This window comes from Haemorhous mexicanus, chromosome 28 (genome assembly GCF_027477595.1).
Source record: "Haemorhous mexicanus isolate bHaeMex1 chromosome 28, bHaeMex1.pri, whole genome shotgun sequence".
NCBI lineage: Eukaryota > Metazoa > Chordata > Aves > Passeriformes > Fringillidae > Haemorhous > Haemorhous mexicanus.
The window spans coordinates 3,187,918-3,212,406 of NC_082368.1; the positions used below are offsets into that span (position 1 = coordinate 3,187,918).

Here is a 24,489-nt window from a genome sequence, read left to right on the forward strand (position 1 = left end):
GGGGCGGGGAGGGCGCGAAAGGCAGCGCGGGGAGCGCTGAGGGGAGACGGGCACGGCACCGCAATGGCCTGGCCCTGACCTGACCGCGGCGGCACCGGCCTGGCCCTGACCGCCCTGGCACCGGCACCGGCACCCGTACCCGTACCGGCCTGGCCCGGCTCTGACTTGGCACTGACCACACCGACACCGGCGCTGCCCTGGTGCTGACCGCACCGGCCTGACCCGGACCGTACCGACACCGGCACCCGCCTCAGCTTGGCACTGACCGCACCGGCCCGGACCTCACCGGCACTGCCCGGGCGCTGACCGCACCGACACCGGTGCTGCCCTGGCACCGACCGCGCCAGCCCTGCCCTGACCGCCCTGGCACCGGCACCGGCCCGGCTCTGACCGCACCGTCCCGGACCGCACCGGCCCGGACCGCACCGGCCTGGCTCTGACCGCACCGGCACGGGCCCTGCCCTGGCACTGCCCGCACCGGCCACGGCGCTGCCCGCTGTCCCTCCCCGGTGCCGGTACGCTTCTCAGCGTGCGGACAGGCCTCGCTGCAGGGCCGGTCCCGGGCGGTTTCTCTTTGTTTTCAGGGTTCGCTGTGACTCTCAGGCTCGTGTGGGTCCGCCCTGGCTCCTTGGCATGACCTGTCTGCCCTCGGCTCTGCCCCTTTCCCAGCCAGCAAACCCCTCGCTTTCGCTACTTTGTGCTCTTGCTGAATTTCACCTGAATAAACCCTTTCTGGGCGCTCCTTTGGGTACAAAATTCGAAGGGTTTTAACTGCAAACATTCAGAGTAAGAACCCCTCCGTACTGTAAAATGTTAAGTAAGAACAATTTGATACCATGCTGCAGTTGGAGCAGAGCCGTGGGAGAGGGAGCATAGTCGTGGGAGACACAGAATTTCTTGCAGAAACAAAGCTGATAATGTTGTGGTTTTTTTCTGCAGACTATTTTTGGATGTGAAGGATGGACTTCTCAGTGATTACTATTGGACAAGTACAAAATGTGCTCTCTGCTATGCAGAAGAACTTGGAGTGCCCAATATGGTATGTTAGAGAATAATATTAGTATGGTTAATTTTTTGGAGGTATGGTTTTTTATTCTCATTTCTTTGAAAATGCTTTGTCAGTTCTATGGCTTACCAGAAAACAATGAGATTTGTGCTTAGAACTAAATATATTGATGTTTTGTAAGGCTCAAGTGAGAAAGTGCAAGAAAAAACTTACATTTTGCTCTTATGTTCTATATTTTGCTTTTCTAATAAAACCTGAATGTGTCAGTCCTCTGTTCAGTGAGGGAAAAAAATACATCTGATTGGATTAGAGGATTGTTTGTAAAGCTGTGTGGCTTTTGTCCCTTGTCTCTGAAAGGTAAATGGGGTCTGTAATTCTGTAATGTTGCATTTATTGTTCATTTAATATCTCACATTTCTTTAATGCAAACAGATATTGAAATAGCAAAGGTTCTGGTTGAAGTCTATAACCTCAGTGCTCTTGTTTGTGTTTCCCTCTTTGTAGCCTGGAGGTGGTGCAGGAGCCTGTTTCAACAAAATGTGATCACATATTCTGCAGGTAGGTTTGAAAACTTGCAAGGGCAATGCAGTTTTTAATTTCCATATATAATGGTTTGGGGTTTATAATTTTTAATTCCATATATACCAGTTTTAATTATGTTTCTTCAGTGCTAATCCTGTGTTTATACTGTTTTGGTAACTTCATGTGCAGCTACTTGAGGTGAAAATCGATTCTGTGGAAGAGAGAACTGCAACTTTAAAAGGTGTTAAAGTTGATCAATGAACTCACTGTAACACCATAACAGGAAAGCACCCTTGATTCACTAAGTGGTGAATGTGCATAGTCACTTTTAGGAAAAATTATATCCTTCTCTTGTTACCATCACAAGTGTTCTTTATTTCTGGAAAGAAATTTTTAATTTCCATATATAATGGTTTTGGGTTTATAATTTTTCATTCCATTTGTACTGTTTTTTATTGCCATATATATTTCTTCAGTACTAATCATGTGTTTATGCTGTGTTTTGATAAGTTTATGTGTAGCTACTTGAGGGGAAAAAGTCAATTCTGTAGAAGAGAGAGCTGCAACTTCCAAATGCATCAAAGGGGATCAATTAACTCACTGTAACCCCAGAACAGGAAAGCACCCTTGATTCACTAAGTGGTGAATGTGCATAGTCACTTTTAGGGAAAATTATATCCTTCTCTTGTTACCATCACAAGTGTTCTTTCTTTCTAGATTCTGCATGTTCAAACTCATCAACAAAAAGAAAAAAGGTGTGGTGGAGTGTCCTCTGTGTAAGACTGAAGTTACCAAGAGGTGAGGAAATCATCTTTGTGAGGGGACTGGAGGATGAGATGTTGAGCTCTGAGGAAAGATTAACAATAGGCTTAAAATATATTAGCATAATATATTTATTTTTATTTAATTACTAGCATAATATATTTGAATATATTTATTTGTTTATTTTTCTTCTGAAATACAAAAGAAAATGGGTTTTTTTGTAAGCTGTCTATTTCTAAAGGAGTAAATGTAGTATCTTGCCTCATTGTGAGCTTTTTCCAGGTGAACACACCTCTCTCAACAAGTGTCTGTGCTACATTGGTGTTTAACCCTTGCAACTGATTTCTCTCTGCTAAACCTGTATGAGAAAATGATATGCTCACTTTTGTGATAATTTCAATTCCCATAGTAATGGTTCTTTGGGGGAATTTGTTATTCCTTGGCAACAATTTCTTCCTGTCTCATCTTCCACTTTGGAGTTATACCCCTTAACTGGTTCAGCCAAAATTCTAGAAATATTTATAGTTAGCCTGTTCTTTTGTCTTAAAATAACTGAAGTGCTGGTGTTATTTCAGAAGTCTGAAAGAAAATTCCAGATTTAAGCAACTAATTGAAGGACTGTTGGAAACTATCCATGCTTTTGAGCTTGACACTGGAGTGAAGTGTAAGTGTTGTGAATGTATGTCCCCAGTTGGTTTGGTTTTTTTTTAAATAATGTTTTGACATATCATGATTATTAAAAGGCATCCCATTCTAAAATAACTGGAATTAGATCTTGGTAGATTATCTATATAACCAAAATTGGTTGAGAAAATTAGTTGGGAGGATCAAGATCTTAATTATTACTTGAGTGCTCAGAAAGAATAATCAGACTAGTAATTCACCAAGATTTCTTTCTTGAAGAAACATTTTTTAGCTGTATATGCACGAAATGCACAGAGTCTATTTCATTAATATATAATACTTGAGTCATTCTCAGTGTAAATTTTATTTTTTTTTTTACCTAATAACATGTTTTAGTTTTAAAGAGTCATCACTTTCCTAAAACATCCACGGAAGCCACTGCTGCTGAGTCCCTGTGTAAAGAAAGTTCTGTCATCCAAAGTAAGGGCTTCAGAAACAGGAGGAAATGTTCTAAAGGAAATGGACAAGAAAACTTCACCTTGGTAACTGCTTTTTCCCATTTTATTTTTGTGGATTGTTTAAAAATGGAATATGTTAATTCCATTTTAAAAATTTGGAATGTGTATAAGTGCATATACCTAAGAGAATGAAGTAGGAGATTTGGAGCTGATCTCAGATTGTTGTTTGATCTGAGTAATCTGGACAAGAATGTTTGTATATTTTTGCCTTCCTGACCTACTTGAGAAGGATGTTTACATGAAATGACCTGAACTTATACATAATATTGCCATAACACAGTCTGCTACTGAAACCAGGATTGAAAACTTGATCCACCTGCTTGTTCCATGAGGCTGTCTAGGGTTTTTACCCTTTTTGGTAAAAGGGTGTTGCTGTAGGACACAAAAGAACACAAGCACACACCACTCTTCTCAAGGTGAAGAGAAAAAGGGAAGTTTATTTTCTGACTCCAACATTTACAGTTTTCCAAAAGTGACAGTGGATTGGAGGGTGACAGTGCCACCTCTCCAATGACACTGGACAAACCAACAGTCCATCAAATTTCTCCTCCTCTATAAAAGAATGGAAAACAATGAGTTATTCACAGAAATTGTGTGAGAAAGTTCTCTACAAGAATGTCAACATCAAAAGGCTTAGAAAATCTTTAAAAAATCAGAGCAACAAAAGGGTTTTTACCTTTTTAGGGGCAAGATCACAACTATGTCTTAGAATTCACAAGGCATTCCCCAGCTTGGGCTATTTGCTGTGTGTGTGACTGTCCATGGCATGGTGTTTCTGTTTTCATCTGCTTAATGCTGAATAGAATGTTGGACAGTACAGAATGTAAGATCAAGCTGTTCATGATTTGATCTGTTCAATGCATGATGGATTGTTTCTTTTGACACATTTCACCACTGCTGTCAATATGATAAATCACTTCTCTTGTGCATAGAAGCTACCAATGCATATGAGCTAAGTATTTATATCAGCACCCTGTTAAAATTTAAATAGCTATGATTTTTTTTAATGTCCCACTGTTGTAAATAACTATTCCTTTCTGTTCTCCTGTCAGCAGGAAGCTAGTGTGAATATTCAGCTTACAGATGCCAAAATGTGTCACCCAAGAAACAAACCCCAGAAATCTGGTTCTCACAAGGGTACTTTTATAGAGTTTGGTAAGATCTGTTCTAAATCCACACAAACTGATCCTATGTACAATGCTTACAAAGTAATGAAAGGTGATTATGTTCAAAGTCTTTATAAACACTAATTTCTACTTAACAGAATTACAACAGAGACAAATTATGGACAATTCCAAGCTGGTAAATCAGAAGGGTTTTTTACATAATTATATCATGGCAAATAATGCTGCTGTAGTGAACCCTTAAGCCTTGGTGTACACAATTCAGAGAAGCTATTTACAGATGGGCAAAAAATTACAGCCAAAGGTAACCACTGCTTTCTGAAGAATACTAAACCTTGTCACCAGTGCTTGAGATGAGGATGAAATGCATTTGAGATACTAATATTTTTTTGCTATCTATCCTAGCTTTTCAGAATTTTATTTCATCTGGTGCTTACTGCTATGAGAAAAAAGACAAATGCCATGTATAACTTATTTTTTATGCTGTTCCTTCAAGGAGGGAATTGAGTTTGTTTCCTCACTTTTTCCCTTATTGCATCTGCCAGGATCAAAGGATCTGTGAGAGACATCTGAATATATTTGACTTCCAGCTCAAAATTCTAAATACTGGTAGCTGTTTTGTGTATAAATTAGAAAGTAACTTTTAGGTGATTAACTCTTAGTTACCAGTCACTGTGTTTAAATACAGTTTGATGCTGGAGCCATGTAGATAGTTATACATGGAAATCATTCTAATCAGATAAAACCAAGTTCAATTGTGAAGTATTTTATCTGCTGAAAGGTGAAAGCATCTAGCTCTAGGAAGGAGTAGGCATGTATGTGAGATATTCAGATAACCTCTGAATCTGGCAAGTCACCTTTTCCTGAATCATTCCAAGCAGAGTAACAGATTATTTGTTTTCAGGCTCTGAATCATCTGAAGAGTTTTTTAAACAGACAAGCAAAACTGGGTAAGTAAAAGTGATTAAGGAATTCATATTTTCTACAGACAGTAGCTCAATATTCTCATTGCCTGTGTTCTACTTTCTTAGCACAGGACTGATACCATTCTTAAGCAGACAAATGGTTTTCACCTTTGAGGGCATGAGGGTAGAATGGGGAGCTGAATTCCAACAGCTTGCCATATTTCATGCTTTAAAACTTTTTTCTAAATGTTTTGTTGTGGCCATAGATCTTCCATAGAAAAGTAGGCACTGTGCTTTAGAAAGTAAATGCTAAATTCAGGATTGCACAAGAGAATCTTTTAAAGAAATGGCCTGCAACTCAGAAGAGATCTGGTTGTGGTGTCAGTTGTGCAGTTTGACTTCTCCAGAAACTATTTCAGAGAGCAAAAACAGAAAAATAATTATCTTCTATTCTGTCTCTTATGGTTTTATCTGTAATGAGAGTAGATTTCCTTTCCCAACAGGTTTGAAGACAAAGAAGCAGCTCAGATTTCTTCTCAAGAAAGACTGGAAGAACTTGAGAGTGCTGAGAAAGAGAATGAAAATTCTTGTAATGCACAGCCTGACAAGCTGTGTGCCAAAGAAGTAACACTGCCAGATATCCTAGGTGTGTTGTTATTTTGGTGACAGAGGTGATTAAGCCTGAAAGAGACCACAACATTTTTATTTCACATGATTGTGTACACAAATACATGCTTCCAGTCTTGTATAGTGAAGTTCTGTTAATGCCTGCAGCTAACACAAGACTGTTCCTGTAGCCTAGATACAAACAGGGATGTTGTATACACAGGAACAGGAAGGAAAAGTCCAAAACTTAATCTCTTCTGTGTGAGTGTATTGCAGATGAAAAAGCACTGGCTAGTAATTCATGTCAAAATTTAGAAGAACATGTAATGTTCTTCTTCATGTCAAAATTTAGAAGAACATGTAATATGATCTTTCTGCCTTTCTCCAGAGGGAGATTTGTGCAGTGCAATATTCTGGTTAGGGGGGGAAATAAGAGTAGGTTTTTTTAAACAAAGTAGCCATTAAGTTTGTTCTTGTGCTTGTGTGTGTAAAATAGAGATTAATAATTGATTACACCTATAAATCTAACAGGTGAAGGTGATGTCTCAAAGGAATGTTTGAGCAAGAAAAGCACACAGAGCATCACTGAATGTGCCAAACCTGCCCAAGTGAATGTGACTGAATGCCAGAGTTCTCCTTTGGATGTTCTTGCTGCAGAGCTGCTCCCAGAGCAGTGTGACAGAGCAGGGGATGCCAGTCCCACCCTGAATGGGGACATGTCATTCTTTAAGAACACAGAAGAAATGGATGAACAGCAAAGCCAGCACAACAGTGAACACCAAGAGTCTGATTTAGAAGATAGCTCAGAGAGCAGGCTGGATAAAAGCAGGGAAAGGGATACTGATGTACAAAGTGTGGAAGCTGTAGAGGGATATGAACCTGAGAATGACTCTTCCCAGGACAAGGAACCTCCTCTGGAGGAGCTACCTCAGGCAGAGAAACTTCACTCTGCCACCCTGAATAAAGTCTCCAAGAAGAGACTGAAGCAGAGCATTCAGAAAGTCAACGAATGGTTTTCAAAAAGCAATGAGGTTTTGTCTTCCAGTTCTTCAGTGGATGAGTCTGCTGCCTCAGCTGATGTTTCAGGTGTAGGAGATCTGTGTTTATCAGATAAAGAGTCCTGTATTTCAGCAAGGACTGACTCTATGGCAGATTCCATGGAAATTACAGCAGTGGAAGGAAGAAAGAGGTGGTCAAAACAAACAGCAGAAAACATTAAAGACAAAATATTTGGCAAAACATACAAGAGAGGGAGGAAATCAAATCCCCCTTCTACCTTGAGAGACATTTTGCCTACTAGAGAAAAGGAAGATGTGGCTGCTGCTAAGTGCCTGAAGGATTTCAGCAAAGACAGACTGAAACGGAAGAGGAAGACTGCCTGTGTCCTGCAGCCTGAGGATTTCATCAAGAAAAAAGACACAGAAAAGGCAGATGGGGACCCTCAAAGTGTTAATGGGGGCCTTGGAGAGGCTGAAAAGAAAGGATGTGATGAAAGTGCTGCTGTTAATGAGAGTAACCTCTCCCAGAATAGAGCAAATAATACATTACCAGAAGCTGAGGAAGGAGGAGAGTGCACGTGGAAGAAAGCCACTGAGAAGGTCACTGCCAAGCACTGTGATGGAGAACCAGAAGTGTATAACTGTGATCAGAAAAGCACCAAAAAGAGAAGTTCTGCAGCAAAAAGATGCAGGCATTCTAGCAGAACCATGTGTGCTCTACAGTTAGTAGTGGACAGAGGCTCTGTTTTCCCTGATCCAGCTGAGCCACAGATTGACAGCTACCCAAGCAGTGGAGAGCCCAGGAAAGCTGATCCTGAGCACAACCCAGTCAGACGCAGCAGAAGGCTTCAGTTACTGTCTGAGGAAATGGCAAAGGAAACAAGGAAAGGAGTAAAGGGAGCCAGAAATAACAGTGATCATGGAAGGTCTGTCTCTAGAGACCAAAGGAATGTGGCAGCTCACTCTGCTGAGTGCAGAGACCTGTGTGAGCCTCAAGATGAGTTGAGTTACAGGCCAGTCACTGTTTTGGAGGGAGGTGATCTGCAAGCAAATGAAGTGCAGGGTAATCTAAAGAATTTATTTGACACTGCAGAAGCTGGACAGAGTCTGTTCAGTCCTTCATGTCTGCCTTCAAACTGTGGTTCCACTGTGCCTGATACAGGTTCTCAAGACAGTGAAATACTTGGTAGCCCCCTCCTCCTACAGCTTCCTTCAGTGCCTGCTGGGCAAACTGCCTCTCCCCAGACTGAGGAGGTCACTGAATCACCTACTGCTTCTCCCCCAGATTGTGGGCATGATTCACAAGATGTTCCAGAGGACTTCAAAGCTGAGAAGTTGCCAGTGGCTAAAAATGTTTTGGAATTGACTAAGGAAGCTGAAGACAGTGACTTGGACACACAATATCTGAGGAATATATTCAGGCACCCCAAGCGTTCCTCCTTCAGCCTTTTTCAGACTCGTGCATTGGAAAATCCTCCTTCTGAAACCTTCAATCTAGCATGTGCTGCTCAGGTAGAAAATAAGGCTAGCAAACAATTACAGCAAGAGGAGAAAGCTGATCAAAACTTGAGCAGGGTTTCTGAGAAAGAGGAGCTTAAGACCTGTGAGTCTGCACATGTTGATCCTGTGCCTTGCTTTGCTGTCAGCACAGGAGAGCACAGGGATGGCATTTCACAGGCTGCAGAGGAGGGGACTCTGACACCAGCAAGAGCAGGGACTGCTCAGACTGAGCACAGTGGATTGCTGCAAGAGGAGCAGGGCAATGAAATGCCAGTGTCAAATGAGACAGGGACAGAAAATGAGTTGAGACAGAATCCCATTGAAAGTGATGGAAGCCAGAGTGACCAGAGTAACACAGAGGAGCATGATTCCAGGCAAAATGATTTAAACACAGGCCAGGAAAACAGCTTCAGTTCAGAAAGCAATCAGGCAGGAAAGACTGAAGTTGTTGATGGCACAGGACCAATTCTACATTTCCAATCCACATCAATGGTTTGTTCTGCAACTTGTCAGCAAAGCCCTGCTGAACTCAGCTGTGAAGTCACTAGGACAAAAAGTAGCAAAAGAGAAAGAAAACGTGTAAAGGGGAATGAAGAAGAAGCAGCCCAAAGTGTTAGCCCAGCAGTGCCCGAGTGTTCAGCTGCAGAGGCTCTGGAAGAACCTCTTGGGGAGAATTGGGATCTTACAGGTTTGTCTGAAACCCCCAATGCCTTACTGTGCTCTGACACTGACATTGAGGAGAACACCAGCCTGTGTGAACCTGATAGGAAAGAGCAATCTGCAGTGTTTGTGAAAAGTGCCAGTGCAGAGCTGCAGAGCAGAAGTGCAAGCTCTCAGCCAGGACCTCGAGGTGCTCACAGGTCTCGCAGGCGAGTGCAGAAACTGCCATCTTCAGATGAAGAGTCCTGTGAGGATGAGGAGCTGCCATGCTTTAGGGCATTCATCTTCAGCAAATCAGCAAGCACACCTTTGCAGACTGATAAACAAATGGCATCTGTGGTGGAGTCTCCAGGGGCAGAGTGTCCAGGGAGCCCCAGTGTGCTGCCCCTCAGTGTCAGTCACGATGGCAATGTTGAGCAGAAAGTGCCAGAAGCTGCCCTAGGTCCTGTGTGTGCTTCACCAAGCCAGGAGTCAGAATGCTCTGTCAACTTATTTTCCTCCCAGTCCAACATGTCTGAGGAATCACTTAATGGAGCACAAGAGCTGAGCAAACATCTGCCACAAGCTCAGGTGTCCAAACAAATGAGCAGTGTAAATGACAGTAAAGAAACTTCTCATAATTCTAATGAGGGGCTGAAGGAAACCAAAGATGAGAGCCAAGAAGACCCAGACATGGGAGCAAATCTAGGTACAAACCAAGATATTTCTCTCTGCAGCTGTTTAAAATGTCCTTACAGCAAGGTTTTTGGTGTGTGCATGGAAATTTTGTTCTGTATTTAAGGGGTGCTTGCTCTTCTGGAAGAATGTATCAATCTTAATCAAACAAAAACCCCTCAGTGGTTTATTTCCTGAAAATTATATTCTTCCAGTGTTCTTTGTTCAGAGCACAAGTGAACAGATTGGGCATTAGAGACTCTGAGGGAATTCATGTTTGAGGGAAATGCTGTTTCTCTTACTGCAATGGGATACTTACATTGTCTGCAAAATCACAGCCCATCCAAGCTTTTTCCCCAGATGAAATGTTTGTTGAAATTGGCTGTAGAATTTTTTAGTGAATGTTTTGCCTTTTTTATGGCCTTTGTAAATGTTCAGGACTCTTTCATCCCTGTTGAAAGAGAATTCTGTTGAAACACTGAATTCTGTTTACTTTGTCATGTGTGTGACAAGGTATTCTTTGAATCTTCACTTAAAGGAACTAACTAAATTCACTAAAGTTGTTCTAACTTCAACACTTTCAAAACTTGTCACTTTAGTGTCCTAATTTTTAGTTCTCTAAAACTTCCATATGCTAAGAAATTATGGATAATGTTGGTTGGTTTGTTGTTGTTTGGTGGAGTTTTTTCTTTAACCCAGGGTTTTTTTTTTTCCCTACCTTCTTCAAGGTGAAGCTTCTGGATCTGACAGTGAAATGAGTATTGTGGAAGATTCCTGTGGAGCATTCTCTCAGGGTGAAATCCTCACCACACAGGTGAGTGAGCTCATGCACTGAGTGCAGGAGCAGCTTGCATTCCAGGAGATAAGCAAGCTGTGAATACAGTGGAAAATTCCTTTCATCATAATTCTTTATCACTAAATTACTTCCAAAAAAATAACTAATGAGGATCTGTAGAGCTGCTTCTCTGCCATTATTTGTCCATCTTTTCCTCCCCTGGTGACCTTACACTGCAATGGCCACAGCTTATTTTGTGCTATTGGTTACAGGGCTTAATTATGGGGGATGCTAATTAATGCATCTCCACACTTGGCCAGTGCTGGAAATGTCAGCTCCCTGTATTAAAACCTTTAATGAGAGCAATATATAAGAATTTGGTGATAAGGAGTAGATTTATTACAATATGATATTTAGAAGCAGAGACTTATCTCCTCTGTGTGAAGATTAAATCAAATAATTCCATATTAGAGCATTATAGGTGCAAGTCCCAGCAGGCAGTGCCTGATCAAAGGTGTGGCTAGCAGTGTATTTTTTGTCTGCTGTTAAAATTCTGAATGCTGCTCAGTGGCCTGACTTTATGGGGCCATAAAGTAGTGGAAAATTGGGTGAGTTGGGCTGGGGGTTCTGATAAAGAGAAGTAGAGAAATCAAATTGAGGGTTAGAGGCTTGGGGTTTTTCTTTGTCCTGTGTGACTTTAAGGTAGGTCCTATAGCAACTCTCTCTTCAGCATTACCAGCCCTGTGGGCTTCATGTATGTCCAAAAAAGTGAATTTAATATTTGTGCTCTCTGGGTGTATTGGGTGGTTTGGGCTGGGGGTTCAGCTGAGGATTAGGGGCTTGGGGTTTTTTGTTTTGCTTTGGGATTTTTCTTTGTTCTGTGTGACTTTAAAGAAGGTATTATGCCAACTCTCTCTTTAGCATTTTCAACCCTGTGGGCTTCATGTATGTCCAAAAAAAAAAAGTTAATTTAATTTTTGTGCTTCATGGGCATCTTTATTGATTTGGGCTGGGGGTTCAGCTGAGGGTTGGGGGCTTGGCTTGGGGTTTGCATTTTGCTTTGGGGTTTTCCTTTGTTCTACATGGCTTTAAGGAAGGTATTATGCCAACTCTCTCTTTAGCATTTTCAGCCCTGTGGGCTTTATGTATGTCCAAAAAAAAGTGAATTTAATTTTTGTGCTCTCTGGGTGTATTGGGTGATTTGGGCTGGGGGTTCAGCTGAGGGTTGGGGGCTTGGGGTTTTTGTTTTGCTTTGGGGTTTTCCTTTGTCCTGTGTGACTTTAAGATAACTCTTATGCCAACTCTCTCTTCAGCATTACCAGCCCTGTGGGCTTTATGGATGTCCAAAAAAGTGAATTTAATATTTGTGCTCTCTGGGTGTATTGGGTGATTTGGGCTGGGGGTTCAGCTGAGGATTAGGGGCTTGGGGTTTTTTGTTTTGCTTTGGGATTTTTCTTTGTTCTGTGTGACTTTAAAGAAGGTATTATGCCAACTCTTTCTTTAGCATTTTCAACCCTGTGGGCTTCAGGTATGTCCAAAAAAAAAAGTTAATTTAATTTTTGTGCTTCAGAGGCATCTTTATTGATTTGGGCTGGGGGTTCAGCTGAGGGTTGGGGGCTTGGCTTGGGGTTTGCATTTTGCTTTGGGGTTTTCCTTTGTTCTACATGGCTTTAAGGAAGGTATTATGCCAACTCTCTCTTTAGCATGTTCAGCCCTGTGGGCTTTATGTATGTCCAAAAAAAAGTGAATTTAATTTTTGTGCTCTATGGGTGTATTTATTGATTTGGGCTGGGTGTTCAGCTGAGGGTTAGGGGCTTGGGGTTTTTGTTTTGCTTTGGGGTTTTCCTTTGTCCTGTGTGACTTTAAGATAACTCTTATGCCAACTCTCTCTTCAGCATTTTCTGCCCTGTGGGCTTTATGTATGTCCCAAAAAAGTTAATTTAATTTCTGTGCTTTATTGGGTGTATTGGGTGGTTTGGGCTGGGGGTTCAGCTGAGGGTTGGGGGCTTGGGGTTTTTGTTTTGCTTTGGGGTTTTCCTTTGTCCTGTGTGACTTTAAGATAACTCTTATGCCAACTCTCTCTTCAGCATTACCAGCCCTGTGGGCTTTATGGATGTCCCAAAAAAGTGAATTTAATATTGGTGCTCTCTGGGTGTATTGGGTGGTTTGGGCTGGGGCTTCAGCTGAGGGTTAGGGGCTTGGGGTTTTTGTTTTGCTTTGGGGATTTCCTTTGTCCTGTGGTCTTATGCCAACTCTCTCTTCAGCATTTTCAGCCCTACAGGCTTTATGTATGTCCAAAAAAAACAGTGAATTTAATTTCTGTGCATTAGGGGTGCTTCTCCTGTTTGCAGCATCAGTGTGAAATGTGCAGCTGGCAGGACCCTGTTCCTTCTGTAGCCTCATGGATGGAGATACTGGGATGTGCCCAGGCTGGATGATTAATGGCCCTGGGGCTGTGGGGTTGGGGTTTGTGCTCTGGTGATGGTTTTCTGTTTGCTTGGGAGTTTTTATGGGGTCAGTACAAAGAGGCTCCACACGGGGCCAGTGCTGGAGCTACAAATGAAATGTTCAGTTCTGTGCAGATTGCTTCATCATGTAAAGGGTTTGGGTTTTTAAAAAGGTCTTTTGAAACCCTTTGAGCTGTTCTTATGAGGATCTGCCCATGGCATGGTTTTGATCATGTAATATAATTTTTGAGGAGGAACAGAAGGAAGAATATTATGAAATGTTTTAGTCCTTTAAATGATCTTTGAGACTTTTAGTAACTGTGGAAAATGAAGACTCAATTTAGAATTTAATAATGAGCATCATGGATTGAGCTACTACTGGAGTTTGGGCAGAATTATTTTCAAATAAATTTGTGCAGGAATTGTGTTGTTTTCTCACTGATTAAACTGAGACACCTAAACTGAAACAACATGACTGGCAAAATGAGTGTGTGGTTGTTTGGGTGGTTTTGCTTCTGATTCTGGATGTGGGCACTATTTGTTACAGCAAAAGCACCACAGTCACCTTTTCAACATGAGGCAAAAACTTAATTCAAAACCATTTTGCTATTTGTAATTTTCAAGTGTTTCTTAAAGAAATGAATCCCGAGTTTGCTTATGTTGGCATTCTTGTGCTCTTTTGCAGCAAAAGAATGCAATGCAAAACAGCCTGAAAAAACTTCAGCAAGAAATGGCTGCACTTGAAGCAGTGCTAAAGCAGAATGGGAGCCAGAGCTGTGAAGTTTTACCTGTCCAGAGGGAACTGCCACATTCCAGTACTGAAGCAGCATCTGAAATGGATCAAACAAGAGAAAAAAATAACAGGTCAGTGGTTTTGTTTGGAGTTTTGGGGGTTTATTTATGTTTATTTCTTAATTTTTATTTAAAAATAAAAATCTTAAGTGTCTCTGAGCTTCTGGGAAATTACAATAATTTCACTGTTGCTACATTTTTCTGATGCTTAAAAGAGTGAAAAGAGTATTAAAATCAATTTCCCTCTCTCAAGGTCTCCAGAATTGGAGAATCTCTCTAAATCCTCTTTAAGGAAGAGATCAGATCTGCAGAAAGGCCCTGAGTGTGAGAGTGCTCTGAAGAACAAAACTCCCTCTGAAAAGACAAAAGCTGTGCAGGAGGCAGTGCAGGAACCCAGGCAGTGCCAGCCTGAAGCAGGTAACATTGAAGAGAAAAACCCAGTGCTTTTGCATTTCTGGTGCTTTTCTCCTGTTCTTTTCATGTTTTTATATATCAGCAAGATACAACTTTTTCCTGTAAATCCATGATTTTAATTTATATGTTTCTGGTAATTTGAAAAAGGTGTTGCTGCTTTGGTAGCCCAGCTGTGTGGCTGCCCATCAAATGGGGTGTGACAGCTTTCTGACACTAACAGGAGTTTTTCTGTCTCACTTCTAAATTCAGACAGTTTGACAAATATGCTGCTCAAAGTTCCACAGGTATTCTAGTGTCTTGTCTATAGATCAGGAAAAAGTAATGTTGGAGGCAAAGATGAAGTAATAAACACAAAAGGAGAGGAAGTAACTGCAGAATTTGAACCTAAAAGAAAGAGCAACAACCTTCTGCCATGACTACAAGAAAAATGCAGTTTTCTCAAGGAGTAATTTCTTGTTTCCTTCAGAAAATGCAGAGGAGCAGAAATCTGAGAGCAGACCAAACAGTGCATCTGTCTCATCAGATCTTTTTGGAAATGAGACCCAGAGTCCAGTTAACTCTTCCTCTTCTGTGAGGCTTTTTACCCCTCAAACTGCAGAAGCCACAGCTGGGCCTGTCATGGCTCAGAACACTGAGAAAAGCTGTGGCCCAGCACACAAATTGAAGAGCAGTGAATGTTTTCCTGTGCCTCTTCTGCACAATTCAACTGGGAAAGAAAATGCTACAAATCCTGTGGGGACCAAGAGGAAGAAAATGTCAATTGTGGTCTCAGGTCTGAATCACAGTGAGCATGTAAGTGGATTTCAGAATTTGGAGATCAGCAGTTAATAATTCCTGATTACCACTAAAATCCTCAGTAGAGAGATCTCTAAATGTGATTAACCTGATCTTGCAGGAATTGCAGTCAGACTTTTCACTCCTAAAGCTGGGAGGATGCTGCCTGTAATGGCACTGTCAGGCTTAGTGAAATTTGAACTTTTTAAACAATCCCTGATGTCTGGGGGGGAAATAAAGGATTGCAAAGCCTTGTAGAAAGCCTTGGGGCTGGGGAGGGGCTGGGGCTGTTTGGTCCAGTGTTCTCAGATGATGCTGCTTCACCCAATTTCTGATCCATAGGGAGCATTCTGTAAGTAGGAATCCTGAGATGCTAATAAACCTGGTTTTGCACTCAGTTTCCAGAAGGATTTGGCTTTTGGGTTAAAAAAAACACACCAAGAACTCTGCATTACTTTAGTCTGTTGAATGGTGCCAAAACTAAATGTACTTTCTGTGTGCCAGCACATAAAACTGGTACTTTAAAGTAACTATCCTATTACATTATGCTCCTAAAAACTGGGGCTGTTGTGGAGGTTAAAAAACTGTTGCTAACTATTATTTTCTTAACCACTTTTCAGTTGCTGGTCCAGAAGTTTGTGAAAAAAACTCAGAGCACTTTATCTAATCAGATTACTGAAGGAACAACCCATGTCATCATGAAAACAGGTTTGTTGGGAGCTGGGGGACCACATCCTCTCTTGACAGACCATACAGAATTTTACCTTCAGTTTAAACAACAAGCAGACAGCTCAGCCATACATTTAATAAGTTTGAGGAAAAGGTATTGATTGTTTTCTCTACTGCAAGTTTTTTGTTTAAGCTTGTGAGTTTTCTCATTGTGTTTCAGAGGACAAGTGTGAGGGCATGTTTTCCCTTGTGTAATTCAAAGTTAATGTTACTTGCTATTTGTTTCTTCAGCTGTTTGCTCACAATGTTCAGGTGTTGACAGCACACTAGGGTGAAGTAGTTCAGAACCAACCAAAAAGAGACAAAGATAGTTCCCAAAGAAATCATGCTTTTCTTGCCTCTTATCTTTATAGAATAATTTTAAAAGGGCTCACAATACATGTGAATAATTTCTGCTCATTTCCTTCAGTTTAGTAGGATGACAGTGGATTTTTGGAACCTTTGTATAGTTGTGATGTTTTGCTGCTGCACTTATCTGTATGTAAAAGCAAACATGCTTTGCTACCCTGAGCTGGGTTTTTTTGCTAGTGTGTCACTGACATGTTTTATGAAAAATCCTTTCCTTAGGATTTTTCCTCCTGAGAAGCTGAGAGGCCTCAGAAACAAACTGTAAACAATTCTTACCTGCTGCTGTGGAATGCAGCAGGTGGATCTGGGATTGGTCTCACCTGGTTGTTTCTAATTAATGGCCAATCCCAGTCCAGCTGTCCAGACTGTCTCAGTCAGAGACAAACCTTTGTTATTCATTCCTTTTCTATTCTTAGCAAGCCTTCTGCTGAAATCCTTTCTTCTATTCTTTTAGTATAGTTTTAACCTAATCTATATCATAAAATAATAAATCAGCCTTCTGAACATGGAGTCAAGATTCTCATCTCCTCCCTCATCCTGGGACCAACGTCACAGCTGATGGCAGAACTAAAAGAGGTTTTTCTGTTGTTTGCCCTGCAGATGAGGAGCTGGTGTGTGAAAGGACCCTGAAGTATTTCCTGGGCATTGCAGGAGGAAGATGGGTGCTCAGTTATCAGTGTAGGTATCACTGCTGCTGGAGATCAATGCTCTTTGCCCTCCTGCCAGGAATGCAGGCTTCACTTGTTGCAGTAAAGAAAAAGGATCTCTTCATGCCTTGCCATCTGATGTTTTGCAGTGTTTCTTCTAAATACTTCAGAAGAAATTAAAATTAAGAAACACAAGCAGCAGTATCAAGCTTCTTACTTTGTGAATTACTTACTCTGTTTCTGCTCCCCACTGTGGCAAAAGCCTTCTGTCCCTCTTAATTTAAATCTTTGCAATGCATGGCATCAATTAGTGTAAAATTAGTATTATTTATAAATGGTTAAAAATTCTTGCAGTACTTTGAGTGTTACACTGTATTCCTTTAGTACAAATACCTTCCTTTTAATGTAGCAGTGAAGTCGAGTACTGGTAGTAGAAGAACCATTTGGCTGGATAAAATTACTTCTCTTCTTCTGATCTTTTTATTTAGGGATAATTCAGTCTTTTAAAGCAGGAAGAATACTGGATGAGGTAGGTCTTTTATCTTGAGTCAGATGTCAAAGGGTTAAATAATGCTGTTACATGATGGACTTAGGGGTTCATTTGTATTGTACAGACAGATGCTGTCTAAACATTCAGTATGGAATTTTAGCTCTGAAAGCCTGGGTTCTGGACTCAGGAGTTTTTGTATTGTACAGACAGATGCTGTCTAAACATTCAATGTGGAATTTTAGCTCTGAAACCCTGGGTTCTGGACTCAGGAGTTTTTGTATTGTACAGACAGATGCTGTCTAAACATTCAATATGGAATTTTAGCTCTGAAACCTGGGGTTCTGGACTCAGGAGTTTTTGTATTGTACAGACAGATGCTGTCTAAACATTCAATATGGAATTTTAGCTCTGAAACCCTGGGTTCTGGGCTCAGGAGTTCATTTGTATTGTACAGACAGATGCTGTCTAAACATTCAATATGGAATTTTAGCTCTGAAACCTGGGGTTCTGGACTCAGGAGTTTTTGTATTGTACAGACAGATGCTGTCTAAACATTCAGTATGGAATTTTAGCTCTGAAAGCCTGGGTTCTGGTTTTACCAAAGGCTAGGACCACAATCCACCTTTAGGCCCTGTGCATTCTTTGGTGTTCAGACATAATGAGTCCCTACTGTTTTCTGTCAAGTTACAGACATATTTTTATAAGTGTTCCTACTGATATTAATAGATTATAAGATAAAGCAAAAGATCTATTCTTTGCTTAAGGAAATAATGTTATATACAGATAATTTCTATCAAATAAGACTTTACTGATGGACAATTACAGTCTTGGAGTGTCTTTTATTTAGTTTGCTAGATTACCATACAGTTTGAGTATCATTTGTTCCATTTTAAAATTGCCTGGGCTGCAGGGGTGTTGTTACTCCAGCATTTCTCTTGCAAAGCCTTTTAATTCATAGATGTTCAGTTCTGAAATCTGACACCTTCCTGTTTTGAAGCAGAACTCTGACAGGAAAGTGTTCTCAGTCTCTGAACTTCTGATTCCTTGCTTTTGTTGTGTTCCAGGAGAGCTTTGAAGTCAGAGGAGATGTAATCAATGGGAGAAACCATCAAGGTCCCAAGAGGGCCAGACAGGCCCTGACTGGAAAGGTACAAGCACATCAGGGATGCAAATCCTGCCCTGCTCTGGCCTGGCTGAGCTTCTGGAACTTCTGCCAGCCTCTCTGCACACAGAGTTGTACAAATTAATCATTTTTTATCCATGAAGGGTGGGCTCTGTCAGCAGCAGAGCAGATATTCTGTAGGGGCTCACTGAGCTTGGAGTCAATGCTGTCTTTTGATAACTTTGGGTTAGTGGTCTTTAATATTCTTTTAGTTTTATTCTTAAATTATTTTGGTTTGTAGGTTACAAAAAGCTTTGGATATGCTTTGTGGAATAGTCAGAACTTGATAGCAAGCCCTGCAAATAAAAGAAAACCAGCATATAAACTTTGCTCTTTAAAAACCCCCTATGAACTCTAACATGTTCCTTGCTTTTCAGATCTTTAAAGGCTTTGAGATCTGTTGCTGTGGACCCTTCACTGACATGACTACAGGTGAGGTGTTTTAGTGGAATTGGATGAATGGTTAACACAAAAAATGTTTGGAGGGACTCTGCATTCACCAGAATTTTACATCTGACCTCTTCTTGGAAATTTGTTACCTCTTTTCCTCTGTAACTTTTAAAGTACCTACATGGGGTAAGGTGTAGGTAAATAATTTTATGCAGTTCTAGCTCCAAATGGAGTGGAAATGTTCCCTTCTATTTGGATGTCCTCAGACAGCCCCTGGCAATTTTGCTGCATTTCAAACTCAGCCTTTTATCTAGTTTATCTCTGGATAAATTACCTAGGAAAAGCATTCATGTCATGCTGTCTGGTAATTGGTATTGATGCTCTTGATCTCTCATATTTGAGCATTTTTATTTCTGTCTTAGTACACAGTTCCTGAGTACCCTTTTCCTAGCAGTTGACATCCTTATTGTAGCCTCCTGTCTATAGGAGCAAATGTTAGGAGTGAAACACTTTAACAAAGCTAAAACTTCATATATAAAGAAAAAGCTGTTCAGCATAGCTTCATTTTTTACTTTTAAAATTTAATAAGTTATGTTACAAGTTTTTGAAAAAATTATTTCTTTTTCTCCTTCAAATATTTGTACTTGACTTCCCATTTTTGTGGCTTATTCAGCAGATACTTTCTGATTTATCCAATATAACTTTATTTTTGACTGGGTGAAATATACTCACGTTTCTTGACATTTACAGTGATTGCTGCAGAGGATGCAGTGCTTGCACCTGCTGCAGTGATCCTCAATTTTGGCTCTTACACTTGAGACACTTCATCTTCTTCACTACCAATTCAACAAATTGGTGCAAATTAAGTACTTTGGCTACTTTTGTTAATGAGAGATAATCACAGTTCAAACTTCTCATTTTTAATTTCCATTTCACCTCTTGCATCCTTATGAGAAGAGGAAATAAATTGTGATTTTTTTCAGGGTTTGTTTTTGTGCAGACCTGTCTGGGGGTGAGGGGAGGGGGAGTTGATGTTCCCTAGCAGGTCTGGAAGTGAGAAAACTCTTTTTCTACTGAGGCTCACATCTTCAAGTGATGGTGGTTTGTGAATTGGAACAAACACTTAGGGAATAGTGTCAGCTTCAGTGGGAGAGAAAACACTGAAGTGACTTGTCACTGTCATATTTTCTGAGAAATCCCTTCACCAGGATTTCTTCCCCTGAGAAGCTGAGAAGCCTCAGAGAAAAATGCAAACAATCATTATCTGATTGCTTCTCCTGTGTTCTGCTGCTTTGGAGTGTGGTTTGGACATTGGTTACCAACTGGTGCAGGTTTGATTGGTTTCATGTGAATTGTTTTTATTTAATGACCAACCACCACCAGCTGTGCTGGGACTCTGGAGAGAGTCAGGAGTTTTCATTATCATTCTTTGTAGCCTTGTCTGAATCCTTTCTCTGTTCTTTAGCATAGTTGAGTATAGCACTCTTTAATATAATACCATATAAAATAATAAATTAGCCTTCTGAGAACATGGAGTCACATTCATCAGTCTCTCCCCTTGCTGGGGTTGTTTGCCCATTCCACAGTGACTGACTGATTTCATCTGATTTCTTAGAGCACCTGGAGTGGATGGTGGAGCTCTGTGGTGCCTCTGTGGTGAAGCAGCCTGACCTGTTCAGCCCCACAGCAGTAAGTGCTGAGGAGTTTTTACCTCCCACAGCTGGCAGAGCTGTCTGCACAGCCTGGCAGTGGCTCTAGGCCTGGCCAGCCTTCACTGCAAGACTCCCTTGGAGAGGGGACATGATTAGTGCTGGCCAGGTCACTAATTTGTCTTGAAATTAGCACTGAGCCTTCCCTTTCCAGCTCCAAAAGCCTTTCAGTGACTGAGTGCAGTCACAGAATTTCTGGAGAGAAATCATAAAACAATCTTGGCACCTGATGGCTTTCTCCCTCTACTTAAATTCCCCTCTGAAGTGAAACTCTGAAATTAGTTAATGCTCTCTATAAATAAATATGAGAATTATATAAGAACAGACAACAATAGCATTTTTATTTTTTATCTTAAAATCCTAGAATTCTACTGCAGTTGTGGTTGTGCAGCCAGATGCTTGGAAGGAAAACGTGGATTATGGAGGTAAAGCAACATTTTTCTGAGCTGCTTTCTGGTTCACATCAAGTGTCTTTATCACACCTGTCCTTTGAATAGCTAAATATCAGAGGGTTGTAGAGAAATCAAAATTCTGTTCATGGGGATGGAAGTATGTCTTGTAAGAAAAATCTAGAAGGACAAATATATTGTTTCAAGAACCAGCAATAGTTTGAAGAGCTGCTCTGGCAGATGAAAGCTGTTGCTTCCTCTGTATCATCAGCTTTACAGAAATTTTTCTAATTTAATAGTATTTAAAAGGTGGGGAAGGGTGTCCTTGGAGGACCAATAAGATCTAGGAGAGAGCCTCAGATGGAACAAGATTCCCTTAGTCTGAAAAGGTCATGTTAAAAAGCTTTAACAGATGTAGTTTTGCATTATTTTTTCTTTTAAGCAAAATGCTCAGGAGTAACCATGAGGCTTTGAAAGTGCAAGTGGTGTTCTGGAAGGAATGGGAGCTAGTTAGGCTCCACTGAAGTCCAACAAAACAGAGGAGCAGGATGATGATGTAAAAAACCCAGCTGTTTCCATGGCACTGGAAAAAGGAGAAAATAAAAAGATCCTGGGATGAGGAAGAACACTGAAAGCACTTCAATAATTTTCTGTTGCTTCTTTTAATGAGACTCACTGCTTGTCACACACTCAGTGTGTCTGGGCAGACAGGAGCCAAAGCTCTGTCACTGAGATCCTAAATGAAAAGACAACAAGTGCATTCTTTATGTTCAGTGTTTATGTTGTGGTGTTCACTGCTTCCTGCTTGGCTCTGGGAGCCCAGCCTTACCTGCCTTGGCAGGCACTGCCACATCTCTGCCTTTTTAGCAAGCCTTTTCAAAAGCAAACAGCTTATTCTGAAAGACATCAGTAGCCTCACCTTAAGCTTGTTTGGATAACAGCTGCATCATTTATTTCTCTGTCTTTGTCTTGCAGCAATCCAGCAGCAGAGCAACGTTGCCCTGGTAACTCGGGAGTGGGTCCTGGACAGCGTGGCCTGCTACCAGTGCCAGGAGCTCAGTGCTTACCTCGTGTCCTGAGGGTGAACAGCAGCTCTTAGCAGTCATAACATGACTGAAATATTACCCTCTGGAAGGTGGAATTGCCCTCTGTTCTTTAAAGCTTTACATTAGCTTAAAGGACTGTGAGATTATAAGTGTTAAACCAATTTTAAAAGTTAGAGAATGTAACATATGGCCTCCTCAGAGAAATGGTGATGTGTTGTTTGCCACTGCAGCCAGTTTCTGTTTAAATACTTGGGGACAGTCATTAGCTTGGGAGCATTCTTAAAAGGGGAATATTGGGCTCAGGGTTTCAATTAAAACATACCTGCACTCTGAGTAACCTCCATATTTTCATTTTGCTTAAATACAAACCCTGAATGCTCTTTTGTGATTATTAATGCACCAGCCTTGGCCACTGATTGATTGTGGTTGTGTTGAAAACTCTACAAGCAGCTTTCCTGTTGTGCATCACAGTGCCAGAAACCTAACCAGAAACACAGGTATGGTCCCCAGAAATGCAATGATAGAGTCTAAACAGAAGGGAAGACTTAAAACCAGGCTTAAAACCAGATTTAAAATTTAGTACCAGTGCTGTCAGGCTGATTGCTGACAAGTGTATGTGGCACTGTGAAAGGATAATGAATAGATGCATTTTAGTATCCTGGTGACCCATGATAAGCCCAAAAATATCTGCTTCTAATAGTCCCTGCTCGTAAAATGAGGCTGCAAAGAAATTGGCTTTTTATGAAAGGAAATGTCTCGCTTGTTTCTGTTGCCAAGCAATTCAATTTCATATCTAATTTTGTACTTTGGGAGCAGAACTGCTTGTTTAAAAAGCACAAAAAAATGGAGCTAAGTTCATAAAATTGTTTTGTGATAAGATGCTGCTGTCTTGGAAAGTTACAGAAAGTATGTTTATAAATATTTGAATGCACAGAAGAAATAAAATTATTTTGGCAAATATTTACCTACTTGTTTAGCTTTTATGTGAACCAGTCCCTCAGTCTCTGCATTGAGCATATGTGAAAAAACACCTTAGTCCCACCTCCTGAAACGGGGAAGGAAGTGGAGACTTACTAGAGAAAGTAAAAATGTAAATGAGAATTTCAGAGCTGCAATCAGAGCTGCAGTTGCTATCACCCTGAGAAGTGAAAGTCTTATCAACTCTCCTGCAGGTAGGCTGCTCAGGCATTGCTGCTGGCACTGTGAGAGCTGGCAGCGTTTGCTCAGCTGCTGTTCCCTCCTGGTGACAATTGCAGAGCTCCCAGGCTGCCCAGCACAGCCTCACCTTCAGCTGCTGCTGCTCTTATCTCTGCAGCCCCTGCTGGCAGTGGCTGTTTGATCATCCACATTTCAGAGGACAGCTGGAGGCAAGGACTAAATCCTGCCTGTTGGAGGCCAGGAAAAGGCCAAGCAAAGCTGTTTTGCTTTGTGAAATTGTCCCCAGGTGTTGGTGCAAAGATTCTCTCTGTCAGGTCAGGTACCAGCTCCAGGTGGATGATTGTCTACAGGAATGACACCCAAGGTGCTGCTGCTCCTCCTTGGGGGTGACCAGGTCTGTGGAAACTCTAAAGTGTTATCTGTGAACTTTCCTAGTGATCCCCACCTGCTGAAGATTTGAATGAGGGGAAATGATTTCCAAACAGCCAAAGCCAAGGAATGCTCCCAGAGGAGCAGCTGAGGGGATGAGGGATCTGTCCTGGAACCCATCTGCACTTCTCCAGTCACATTTCCAGCTTTGCTAATAAAGCCCCAGCCCCTGGAGCACTCTCTGGGTCATGCTGAGATCAGACTTCTCAGCCTCCCAGGAGGAAAATCCTGGTGAAGGGATTTTTGCAGGGAATGTGAATGCCACAGCAGGGCTGAGCCAGGTCAGAGCATTCCAGCTCCAGCTGTGCACAGCTGCCTGCCTGCTGTGAGCTCTGCTGCTCAGTGCTGGCTGGGCTGGCCCAGGGCTACCAGCCACACCTGTCACAGACATATTTGATGAAAAATCTTTTTGCTAGGATTTTTTCTCCTGAGAAGCTGAGAGGCCTCAGAAAGGAAATGTAAACAAGAATGATCTGCTGCTGTGGGATGCAACAGGAGCATCTTTGATTGGCCTCATGTGGTTGTTTTTAATTAATGGCCAATCCCAGTCCAGCTGTCTCAGACTCTCTGGTCAGTCACAAGATTTTATTGTCATCCCATTCCCTTTCTGTTCCTGGGTCACTGTGAGCAGCAGAAGCCCAAGAGCAGAGCTGCTGCCTCTCAGGAACTCTGCTGCTCACAGAGACCCTGAGATGGGTTAGTCTCTTTTCTCAGCTCAGCAGTCAAAGAAGGAGTCAGAACTCTTCAGTTCTCAGTCTCAAGGTTGCTTATTGTTTCTTAGCTATAAAATTCTTTCTCTGGCCTGCCAAGGTCTGCTCAGCAGGTCAGACAGAGGCACTCTGGTGTTATCTTTTTATACTAAAAACTACATGTACATTATTTACCATAACTTCCCAATACCTGTCACCTAT

General features: G+C 41.4%; 1 protein-coding gene across 3 annotated transcripts; it reads left to right on the top strand.

Moving 5' to 3' along the window:
- Window positions 1–4: 4 nt before the first annotated feature.
- On the top strand, window positions 5–22,951 carry BRCA1 (BRCA1 DNA repair associated). Of its 3 annotated transcripts, XM_059868987.1 has the most exons (22): window positions 5–515; window positions 940–1,039; window positions 1,511–1,564; window positions 2,246–2,326; window positions 2,866–2,954; window positions 3,311–3,456; window positions 4,485–4,587; window positions 5,461–5,506; window positions 5,965–6,107; window positions 6,599–9,913; window positions 10,608–10,693; window positions 13,787–13,965; window positions 14,147–14,310; window positions 14,774–15,099; window positions 15,702–15,789; window positions 16,759–16,836; window positions 17,294–17,334; window positions 18,360–18,443; window positions 18,835–18,889; window positions 20,463–20,536; window positions 20,921–20,981; window positions 21,921–22,951. In XM_059868987.1, the coding sequence occupies exons 2-22, from the start codon at window positions 960–962 to the stop codon at window positions 22,022–22,024; spliced, it is 5,397 nt and encodes a 1,798-aa protein (XP_059724970.1). In that variant the 5' UTR covers window positions 5–515; window positions 940–959; the 3' UTR covers window positions 22,025–22,951. The 3 variants fall into 3 exon arrangements, with proteins under 3 accessions (XP_059724970.1, XP_059724969.1, XP_059724971.1); XM_059868986.1 differs by lacking the exon at window positions 5–515 and having other exon boundaries at window positions 951–1,039; window positions 4,488–4,587; XM_059868988.1 differs by lacking the exons at window positions 5–515; window positions 6,599–9,913 and having other exon boundaries at window positions 951–1,039; window positions 4,488–4,587.
- The last annotated feature ends 1,538 nt before the right edge of the window (window positions 22,952–24,489 follow it).

Bases quoted from the DNA above. Each gene is read 5' to 3' on its own strand.
- BRCA1 (XM_059868987.1), top strand. From the start codon at position 960: ATGGACTTCTCAGTGATTACTATTGGACAAGTACAAAATGTGCTCTCT. The intron at 1,040-1,510 runs GTATGTTAGAGA...CCCTCTTTGTAG, and splicing joins AACTTGGAGTGCCCAATATG to CCTGGAGGTGGTGCAGGAGC. The intron at 13,966-14,146 runs GTCAGTGGTTTT...CCCTCTCTCAAG, and splicing joins ACAAGAGAAAAAAATAACAG to GTCTCCAGAATTGGAGAATC.